The sequence below is a fragment of the Ranitomeya imitator genome, chromosome 3, assembly GCF_032444005.1.
Source record: "Ranitomeya imitator isolate aRanImi1 chromosome 3, aRanImi1.pri, whole genome shotgun sequence".
Lineage (NCBI taxonomy): Eukaryota > Metazoa > Chordata > Amphibia > Anura > Dendrobatidae > Ranitomeya > Ranitomeya imitator.
The window spans coordinates 584,877,295-584,889,536 of record NC_091284.1 but is presented as its reverse complement, the minus strand read 5'-3'; the positions used below and the strand labels follow the sequence as shown (position 1 = coordinate 584,889,536).

Below are 12,242 nucleotides of genomic sequence, written 5' to 3'. Positions count from 1 at the left end.
ATGCATATTCTAGAATACCCGATGCGTTAGAATCGGGCCACCATTATAGAATATATATATATATATATATATATATATATTCTATAATGGTGGCCCGATTCTAACGCATCGGGTATTCTAGAATATATATAATATATATATATATATACAGTGGGGCAAAAAAGTATTTAGTCAGTCAGCAATAGTGCAAGTTCCACCACTTAAAAAGATGAGAGGCGTCTGTAATTTACATCATAAGTAGACCTCAACTATGGGAGACAAACTGAGAAAAAAAAATCCAGAAAATCACATTGTCTGTTTTTTTAACATTTTATTTGCATATTATGGTGGAAAATAAGTATTTGGTCAGAAACAAAATTTCATCTCAATACTTTGTAATATATCCTTTGTTGGCAATGACAGAGGTCAAACGTTTTCTGTAAGTCTTCACAAGGTTGCCACACACTGTTGTTGGTATGTTGGCCCATTCCTCCATGCAGATCTCCTCTAGAGCAGTGATGTTTTTGGCTTTTTGCTTGGCAACACGGACTTTCAACTCCCTCCAAAGGTTTTCTATAGGGTTCAGATCCGGAGACTGGCTAGGCCACTCCAGGACCTTGAAATGCTTCTTACAAAGCCACTCCTTCGTTGCCCTGGCGGTGTGCTTTGGATCATTGTCATGTTGAAAGACCCAGCCACGTTTCATCTTCAATGCCCTTGCTGATGGAAGGAGGTTTGCACTCAAAATCTCACGATACATGGCCCCATTCATTCTTTCATGTACCCGGATCAGTCGTCCTGGCCCCTTTGCAGAGAAACAGCCCCAAAGCATGATGTTTCCACCACCATGCTTTACAGTAGGTATGGTGTTTGATGGATGCAACTCAGTATTCTTTTTCCTCTAAACACGACAAGTTGTGTTTCTACCAAACAGTTCCAGTTTGGTTTCATCAGACCATAGGACATTCTCCCAAAACTCCTCTGGATCATCCAAATGCTCTCTAGCAAACTTCAGACGGGCCCGGACATGTACTGGCTTAAGCAGTGGGACACGTCTGGCACTGCAGGATCTGAGTCCATGGTGGCGTAGTGTGTTACTTATGGTAGGCCTTGTTACATTGGTCCCAGCTCTCTGCAGTTCATTCACTAGGTCCCCCCGCGTGGTTCTGGGATTTTTGCTCACCGTTCTTGTGATAATTCTGACCCCACGGGGTGGGATTTTGCGTGGAGCCCCAGATCGAGGGAGATTATCAGTGGTCTTGTATGTCTTCCATTTTCTAATTATTGCTCCCATTGTTGATTTTTTCACTCCAAGCTGGTTGGCTATTGCAGATTCAGTCTTCCCAGCCTGGTGCAGGGCTACAATTTTGTTTCTGGTGTCCTTTGACAGCTCTTTGGTCTTCACCATAGTGGAGTTTGGAGTCAGACTATTTGAGGGTGTGCACAGGTGTCTTTTTATACTGATAACAAGTTTAAACAGGTGCCATTACTACAGGTAATGAGTGGAGGAAAGAGGATACTCTTAAAGAAGAAGTTACAGGTCTGTGAGAGCCTGAAATCTTGATTGTTTGTTTCTGACCAAATACTTATTTTCCACCATAATATGCAAATAAAATGTTAAAAAAACAGACAATGTGATTTTCTGGATTTTTTTTTCTCAGTTTGTCTCCCATAGTTGAGGTCTACCTATGATGTAAATTACAGACGCCTCTCATCTTTTTAAGTGGTGGAACTTGCACTATTGCTGACTGACTAAATACTTTTTTGCCCCACTGTATATATATATATATATATATATATATATATATATATATATATATACATATATACACACACACACACGCACAGTACAGACCACAAGTTTGGACACACCTTCTCACTTAAAGATTTTTTTTGTATTTTCTGGACTATGAAAATTGTAAATTCACAACAACTAAAAATAAGTCTTATATTCCAGGTTCTTCAAAGTAGCCACCTTTTGCTTTGATGACTGCTTTGCACTCTTGGCATTCTCTTGATGAGCTTCAAGAGGTAGTCACCGGAAAATGGTCTTCCAACAATCTTGAAGGAGTTCCCAGAGATGCACTTGTTGGCCCTTTTGCCTTCACTCTGCAGTCCAGCTCACCCCAAACCATCTAAATTGGGTTCAGGTCTGGTGAATGTGGAGGCCAGGTCATCTGGCGTAGCACCCCATCACTCTCCTTCTTGGTCAAATAGCCCTTACACAGCCTGGAGGGGTGTTTGGGGTCATTGTCCTGTTGAAAAATAAATGATGGTCCAACTAAACGCAAACCGGATGGAATAGCATGCCGCTGCAAGATCCTGTGGTAGCCATGCAGGTTCAGTATGCCTTCAGTTTTGAATAAATCCCCAACAGTGTCACCAGCAAAGCACTCCCACACCATCACACCTCCTCCATGCTTCACGGTGTGAACCAGGCATGTAGAGTCCATCCGTTCACCTTTTCTGCGTCGCACAAAGACACGGTGGTTGGAACCAAAGATCTCAAATTTGGACTCATCAGACCAAAGCACAGATTTCCACTGGTCTAATGTCCATTCCTTGTGTTCTTTAGCCCAAACAAGTCACTTCTGCTTGTTGCCTGTCCTTAGCAGTGGTTTCCTAGCAGCTATTTTACCATGAAGACCTGCTGCACACAGTCTGCTCTTAAGGGCTCTCCATTTGCGAGAAACACGTCCGTGTCTCGCATGTGAAAACCAAGCTCTGGCGCCGGCACTTGGGAGCGTAGCGTGCGGCCGCATAGCAACACATAGAGCTGCACGCTCCGCTCCAAAGTGCCGGCGCCAGAGCTTACTTTTAGCATGCGAGACACGGACGTGTTTCTCGCAAATGGAAACGAGCCCTAACAGTTGTTGTAGAGATGTGTCGACTGCTAGAACTCTGTGTGGCATTGACCTGGTCTCTAATCTGGGCTGCTGTTAACCTGCGATTTCTGAGGCTGGTAACTCTGATAAACTTATCCTCAGAAGCAGAGGTGACTCTTGGTCTTCCTTTCCTGGGGCAGTCCTCATGTGAGCCAGTTCCTTTGTAGCGCTTGGGTTTTTGCAACTGCACTTGGGGTCACTTTATAATAATCTTTATTTTTAATAATCTTTATTTTTATATAGCGCTAACATATTCCGCAGCGCTTTACAGATTGCACACATTATCATCACTGTCCCCGATGGGGCTCACAATCTAAATTCCCTATCAGTATGTCTTTGGAAGGTGGGAGGAAACCGGAGTGCCCGGAGGAAACCCACGCAAACACGGAGAGAACATACAAACTCTTTGCAGATGTTGTCCTTGGTGGGGTTTGAACCCAGGACTACAGCGCTGCAAGGCTGCAGTGCTAACCACTGCGCCACCGTGCCGCCCCAAACTTTCAAAGTTTTACAAATTTTTCGGACTGACCGACCTTCATTTCTTAAAGTAATGATGGCCACTCGTTTTTCTTTACTTAGCTGCTTTTTTCTTGCCATAATACAAATTCTAACAGTCTATTCAGTAGGACTATCAGCTGTGTATCCACCAGACTTCTGCTCAACACAACTGATGGTCCCAACCCCATTTATAAGGCAAGAAATCCCACTCATTAAACCTGACAGGGCACACCTGTGAAGTGAAAACAATTCCCGGTGACTACCTCTTGAAGCTCATCAAGAGAATGCCAAGAGTGTGCAAAGCAGTCATCAAAGCAAAAGGTGGCTACTTTGAAGAACCTAGAATATAAGACATAATTTCAGTTGTTTCACACTTTTTTGTTAAGTTTATAATTCCACATGTATTAATTCATAGTTTTAATGCCTTCAGTGTGAATTTACAATTTTCATAGTCATGAAAATACAGAAAAATCTTTAAATGAGGTGTGTCCAACAACAGAATATAACTCCAAGTAAATCAAACTTACGTGCAATGAAACTGTCCACTTAGGAAGCAACACAGTTTGACAATCAATTTCACATGCTGTTGTGCAAATGGAATAGACAACAGATGGAAATTATTGGCAAATATCAAGACACACTCAAAGCAGTGATTCTGCAGGTGGGGACCACAGACCACATCTCAGTACCAATGCTTTCTGACTGATGTTTTGTTCACTTTTGAATGTTGTTTGTGCTTTCACACTCGTGGTAGCATGAGACTGACTCTACAACGCATACAAGTGGCTCAGGTAGTGCAGCTCATCCAGGATGGCACATCAATGCGAGCTGTGGCAAGAAGGTTTGCTATGTCTGTCAGCATAGTGTCCAGAGGTTGGAGGTGCTACCAGGAGACAGGCCAGTACACCAGGAGACATGGAAGGGGCCGTAGGAGGGCAACAACCCAGCAGCAGGACCACTACCTCAGCCTTTGTACAAGGAGGAACAGGAGGAGCACTGCCAGAGGCCTGCAAAATGACCTCCAGCAGGCCACAAATGTGCATGTGTCTGCACAAATGGTTAGGCCGCCGTCACACATGCGAGTTTTACGGACGTAAGAGCGCAGAATCTACGTCCGTAAAACTCGCAAAAAATACGGCACAATTATTCTCTATGCCCCTGCTCCTATTTGCCGTATTTTACTGATCAGTATTATACGGCTTTCTACGGCCTTACAAAATCGCAGCATGCTGCGTTTGTCACCGTACTGCGCAAGAAATACGCCAATGAAAGTCTATGGAAGCGTGAAAAATACGGATTACACACGGACAAGCAGTGTGACTTGCGAGAAATACGCAGCGCTGTTAGAGAGAAAAGCCGGTAATTCAGTGCGGTGTACAGTAAAATCACACTGACAGCTTACAGTAGAATAGGTAGAATAAATGTGTACACATAGAATAGGTATATATATATATATATATATATATGTCAGTGAGACACATATATGTATATATATTAATATTTATTCCAGCGCTAGACAGCTTGAAAGCCGGTAATTCAATTACCGGCTTTTTCCTTCTCCTTCCTAAAACCCGACATGATTTGAGACATGGTTTACATACAGTAAACCATGTCTTCTCTCCATTTTTTTTGCAGATTCCACACTACTGTCAGTAGTGTGTATCTGAAAAATTTGGCCGTTCTAGCTCTTAAAATAAAGGGTTAAATGGCGGAAAAAATTGGCGTGGGCTCCCGCGCAATTTTCTCCGCCAGAGTAGTAAAGCCAGTGACTGAGGGCAGATATTAATAGCCTGGAGAGGGTCCACGGTTATTGGCCCCCCCCTGGCTAAAAATATCTGCCCCCAGCCACCCCAGAAAAGGCACATCTGGAAGATGCGCCTATTCTGGCACTTGGCCACTCTCTTCCCATTCCCGTGTAGCGGTGGGATATGGGGTAATGAAGGGTTAATGCCACCTTGCTATTGTAAGGTGACATTAAGCCTAATTAATAATGGAGAGGCGTCAATTATGACACCTATCCATTATTAATCCAATACTAGTAAAGGGTTAAATAAAACACAAACACATTTTTTTAAATTATTTTAATGAAATAAAAACAATGGTTGTTGCAGTATTTTATTCAACGCCCAATCCAGTCACTGAAGACCCTCGTTCTGTGAGTAAAAAAACATAATAAACCAACAATATACTTACCCTCCGCAGATCTGTAACATCCAACGATGTAAATCCTTCTGAAGGGGTTAAAACATTTTGCAGCAAGGAGCTGTGCTAATGCAGGCTGCTCCTCGCTGCAAAACCCCAGGGAATGAGGCTAAAAATAGATCAATGATCTATATTTAGCTTCATTTGCGGTGAGGCGCCCTCTGCTGGCTGTTCATAGATCGTGGGAAATTACCTAGAAAGCTCCCTGGCTTAAGATGGGTCGTCATTTCATCTTCCAACAAGACAACGACCCAAAGCACACAGCCAAGAAAACCAAGGCCTGGTTCAAGAGGCAAAAAATCAAGGTGTTGCAGTGGCCTAGTCAGTCTCCTGACCTTAACCCAATTGAAAACTTGTGGAAGGAGCTCAAGATTAAAGTCCACATGAGACACCCAAAGAACCTAGATAACTTGGAGAAGATCTGCATGGAGGAGTGGGCCAAGATAACTCTAGAGACCTGTGCCGGCCTGATCAAGTCTTATAAAAGACGATTTTTAGCTGTAATTGCAAACAAAGGTTATTCCACAAAATATTAAACCTAGGGGTTGAATAATAATTGACCCACACTTTTATGTTTAAAATTTATAAAAATTTAACTGAGCAACAAAACTTTTTGGTTTGTAAGATTTATGCATCTGTTAATAAATCCTGCTCTTGTTTGAAGTTTGAAGGCTCTAACTTATTTGCATCTTATTAAACCTGCTAAATCTGCAGGGGGTTGAATACTACTTGTAGGCACTGTATATGACCCCCTCATCCCTGCACACATGCCCCATGTATATATGTCCCCCTCATCCCTGCACACATGCTCCATATATATATGACCCCCTCATCCCTACACACATGCTCCATATATATATGACCCCCTCATCCCTGCACACATGCTCCCTATATATATGACCCCCTCATCCCTGCACACATGCTCCCTATATATATGACCCCCTCATCCCTGCACACATGCTCCATATATATATGACCCTCATCCCTGCACACATGCTCCCTATATATATGACCCCCTCATCCCTACACACATGCTCCATATATATATATATATATATATATATATATGACCCCTCATCCCTGCACACATGCTCCATATATATATGACCCCTCATACCTGCACACATGCTCCACATATAGGTTCACCTGCATACATGCTCCATATATATATATATATGACCCCTCATACCTGCACACATGCTCCATATATATATATATATATATATCACCCCCTCATACCTGCACACATGCTCCATATATAGGTTCCCCTGCACACATGCTCCATATATAGGTTCCCCTGCACACATGCTCCATATATAGGTTCCCCTGCACACATGCTCCATATATATGTGACCCCTCATACCTGCACACATGCTCCATATATATATGACCCCCTCATACCTGCACACATGCTCCATATATATATGACCCCCTCATACCTGCACACATGCTCCATATATATATGACCCCTCATACCTGCTCCATATATATATATGACCCCCTCATCCCTGCACACATGCCCCATATATATATATGTCCCCCTCATACCTGCACACATGCTCCATATATATGACCCCCTCATCCCTACACACATGCTCCATATATGACCCCCTCATCCCTGCACACATGCTCCATATATATATGACCCCCTCATACCTGCACACATGCTCCCTATATATATGACCCCCTCATTCCTGCACACATGCTCCCTATATATATGACCCCTCATCCCTGCACACATGCTCCATATATATATGACCCCTCATCCCTGCACACATGCTCCATATATATATATATGACCCCTCATCCCTGCACACATGCTCCATATATATATGACCCCCTCATCCCTACACACATGCTCCATATATATATGACCCCCTCATCCCTGCACACATGCTCCATATATATATGACCCCCTCATACCTGCACACATGCTCCCTATATATATATATATATGACCCCTCATCCCTGCACACATGCTCCATATATATATATGACCCCTCATACCTGCACACATGCTCCATATATATATGACCCCTCATACCTGCACACATGCTCCATATATAGGTTCCCCTGCACACATGCTCCATATATAGGTCCCCCTGCACACATGCTCCAAATATAGGTTCCCCTGCACACATGCTCCATATATAGGTTCCCCTGCACACATGCTCCATATATAGGTTCCCCTGCACACATGCTCCATATATAGGTTCCCCTGCACACATGCTCCATATATAGGTTCCCCTGCACACATGCTCCATATATAGGTTCCCCTGCACACATGCTCCATATATAGGTTCCCCTGCACACATGCTCCATATATAGGTTCCCCTGCACACATGCTCCATATATAGGTTCCCCTGCACACATGCTCCATATATAGGTTCCCCTGCACACATGCTCCATATATAGGTTCCCCTGCACACATGCTCCATATATAGGTCCCCCTGCACACATGCTCCATATATAGGTCCCCCTGCACACATGCTCCATATATAGGTTCCCCTGCACACATGCTCCATATATAGGTCCCCCTGCACACATGCTCCATATATAGGTTCCCCTGCACACATGCTCCATATATAGGTTCCCCTGCACACATGCTCCATAGATAGGTTCCCCTGCACACATGCCCCATATATAGGTCCCCCTGCACACATGCTCCATATATAGGTTCCCCTGCACACATGCTCCATATATAGGTTCCCCTGCACACATGCTCCATATATAGGTCCCCCTGCACACATGCTCCATATATAGGTCCCCTGCACACATGCTCCATATATAGGTTCCCCTGCACACATGCTCCATATATAGGTCCCCCTGCACACATGCTCCATATATAGGTCCCCCTGCACACATGCTCCATATATAGGTTCCCCTGCACACATGCTCCATATATAGGTCCCCCTGCACACATGCTCCATATATAGGTTCCCCTGCACACATGCTCCATATATAGGTTCCCCTGCACACATGCTCCATATATAGGTCCCCCTGCACACATGCTCCATATATAGGTTCCCCTGCACACATGCTCCATATATAGGTCCCCCTGCACACATGCTCCATATATAGGTCCCCCTGCACACATGCTCCATATATAGGTTCCCCTGCACACATGCCCCATATATAGGTTCCCCTGCACACATGCTCCATATATAGGTCCCCCTGCACACATGCTCCATATATAGGTCCCCTGCACACATGCTCCATATATAGGTCCCCCTGCACACATGCTCCATATATAGGTCCCCTGCACACATGCTCCATATATAGGTTCCCCTGCACACATGCTCCATATATAGGTCCCCCTGCACACATGCTCCATATATAGGTTCCCCTGCACACATGCTCCATATATAGGTTCCCCTGCACACATGCTCCATATATAGGTCCCCTGCACACATGCTCCATATATAGGTCCCCCCTGCACACATGCTCCATATATAGGTTCCCCTGCACACATGCTCCATATATAGGTTCCCCTGCACACATGCCCCATATATAGGTCCCCCTGCACACATGCTCCATATATAGGTCCCCCTGCACACATGCCCCATATATAGGTCCCCCTGCACACATGCTCCATATATAGGTCCCCCTGCACACATGCCCCATATATAGGTCCCCCTGCACACATGCTCCATATATAGGTCCCCCTGCACACATGCTCCATATATAGGTTCCCCTGCACACATGCCCCATATATAGGTCCCCCTGCACACATGCCCCATATATAGGTCCCCCTGCACACATGCCCCATATATAGGTCCCCCTGCACACATGCTCCATATATAGGTCCCCCTGCACACATGCTCCATATATAGGTCCCCCTGCACACATGCTCCATATATAGGTTCCCCTGCACACATGCCCCATATATAGGTTCCCCTGCACACATGCTCCATATATAGGTTCCCCTGCACACATGCTCCATATATAGGTTCCCCTGCACACATGCCCCATATATAGGTCCCCCTGCACACATGCTCCATATATAGGTTCCCCTGCACACATGCTCCATATATAGGTTCCCCTGCACACATGCTCCATATATAGGTTCCCCTGCACACATGCCCCATATATAGGTCCCCCTGCACACATGCTCCATATATAGGTTCCCCTGTACACATGCCCCATATATAGGTTCCCCTGCACACATGCTCCATATATAGGTTCCCCTGCACACATGCTCCATATATAGGTTCCCCTGCACACATGCTCCATAGATAGGTTCCCCTGCACACATGCTCCATAGATAGGTTCCCCTGCACACATGCTCCATATATAGGTTCCCCTGCACACATGCTCCATATATAGGTTCCCCTGCACACATGCTCCATATATAGGTCCCCCTGCACACATGCTCCATATATAGGTTCCCCTGCACACATGCTCCATATATAGGTCCCCCTGCACACATGCTCCATATATAGGTCCCCCTGCACACATGCTCCATACATAGGTTCCCCTGCACACATGCTCCATATATAGGTCCCCCTGCACACATGCCCCATATATAGGTTCCCCTGCACACATGCCCCATATATAGGTCCCCCTGCACACATGCTCCATATATAGGTCCCCCTGCACACATGCTCCATATATAGGTTCCCCTGCACACATGCCCCATATATAGGTCCCCCTGCACACATGCTCCATATATAGGTTCCCCTGCACACATGCTCCATATATAGGTCCCCCTGCACACATGCCCCATATATAGGTTCCCCTGCACACATGCCCCATATATAGGTCCCCCTGCACACATGCTCCATATATAGGTCCCCCTGCACACATGCCCCATATATAGGTTCCCCTGCACACATGCTCCATATATAGGTTCCCCTGCACACATGCTCCATATATAGGTCCCCTGCACACATGCTCCATATATAGGTCCCCTGCACACATGCTCCATATATAGGTCCCCCTGCACACATGCTCCATATATAGGTCCCCTGCACACATGCTCCATATATAGGTCCCCTGCACACATGCTCCATATATAGGTCCCCCTGCACACATGCTCCATATATAGGTTCCCCTGCACACATGCCCCATATATAGGTCCCCCTGCACACATGCTCCATATATAGGTCCCCCTGCACACATGCTCCATACATAGGTTCCCCTGCACACATGCTCCATATATAGGTTCCCCTGCACACATGCCCCATATATAGGTTCCCCTGCACACATGCCCGTACACACACTGCACAGGGCCTGACACTGTGGACACGCTCCTTGCACACAGGTCTGCACAGGCTGCACATTCCTTCTCCTCCCCAGCTCTGCCCCTTTCCAGCTGTGGTGCCCGCACCCCTCACCGGCTGTAGCGGGCACAGTGGGGACTGCACTCGGTGGCCGAGGGGCACACTCACCTCACTGGACAATAGCACGAGCTCCGCTACCCGAAACACTCCACACGCAGTGCACCCGCCGACTCTAGTTAAACTGACATAGGAAGGGGTTAATATGAGGCCCCCACCTGTACGTGCAGGGCTCCCCGGAATCCCCCTCCCCCTCCTTACCATTCCCCTTTCCTCCGCTTCTTCATCATCCGGGGACTCGCTGAGCTGCTGGCATTAGGCTGGAGGAGCCCGGGTGGTCTGCAGTTACCATGGTAACAGAGGGAAGCTCCGCCCATAATCTTCACACTGTACTGCACAGATTGAAGCAGTTACACGCTCCGCCCCCACACATCCTTCAGTGCGGCGTCCACATGTGCGGGGGGCGGTGGAGGTCTGAGGCACCGCGGCCTGTGATGAGGGGGCGCCCTAGCGCATCATACGGGCACCACTGGACAGGCCAAAAACGGGGGTTTTATCTGGAATTGGCAGCCACATAAACCCATGTAAAGATTCAGCACAGAAACGGGTCAGTGAAAGAAAGAGTCAGGAGGCAATAGTGCAGCCAGTGGGTCACTAGGACAGGGCTGAGTGTGAACATGAGCTTACACTATAGGGTGCGTCACTAGGACAGGGCTGAGTGTGATCATGAGCTTACACTATAGGGTGCGTCACTAGGACAGGGCTGAGTGTGATCATGAGCTTACACTACAGGGTGCGTCACTAGGACAGGGCTGAGTGTGAACATGAGCTTACACTATAGGGTGCGTCACTAGGACAGGCCTGCAGTGTGATCATGAGCTTACACTATAGGGTGTCACTAGGACAGGGCTGAGTGTGAACATGAGCTTACACTATAGGGTGCGTCACTAGGACAGGGCTGAGTGTGATCATGAGCTTACACTATAGGGTGCGTCACTAGGACAGGGCTGAGTGTGAACATGAGCTTACACTATAGGGTGCGTCACTAGGACAGGGCTGAGTGTGACCATGAGCTTACACTATAGGGTGTGTCACTAGGACAGGGCAGCAGTGTGATCATGAGCTTACACTATAGGGTGCGTCACTAGGACAGGGCAGCAGTGTGATCATGAGCTTACACTATAGGGTGTGTCACTAGGACAGGGCTGAGTGTGATCATGAGCTTACACTATAGGGTGCGTCACTAGGACAGGGCTGAGTGTGACCATGAGCTTACACTATAGGGTGTGTCACTAGGACAGGGCTGAGTGTGAACATGAGCTTACACTATAGGGTGCGTCACTAGGACAGGGCTGAGTGTGATCATGAGCTTACACTATAGGGTGCGTCACTAGGACAG

The 12,242-nt window shown here is 46.4% G+C and overlaps 1 protein-coding gene across 3 annotated transcripts in view; it reads right to left on the bottom strand.

The window, feature by feature from the left end:
- Nucleotides 1-11,218, bottom strand: part of DZIP1 (DAZ interacting zinc finger protein 1) — a 158,356-nt gene extending 147,138 nt beyond the window's left edge. For 2 of the 3 annotated variants that reach the window (XM_069758038.1, XM_069758039.1), the window contains exon 1: nt 11,105-11,218. In XM_069758038.1, the coding sequence (XP_069614139.1) occupies nt 11,105-11,107 (3 nt within the window). In that variant the 5' untranslated portion in view covers nt 11,108-11,218. Of the gene's footprint in view, nt 1-10,954; nt 11,076-11,104 lie in introns of those variants that run through there. The other variant, XM_069758040.1, reaches the window with a different exon arrangement.
- Between the last annotated feature and the right edge of the window lie 1,024 nt (nt 11,219-12,242).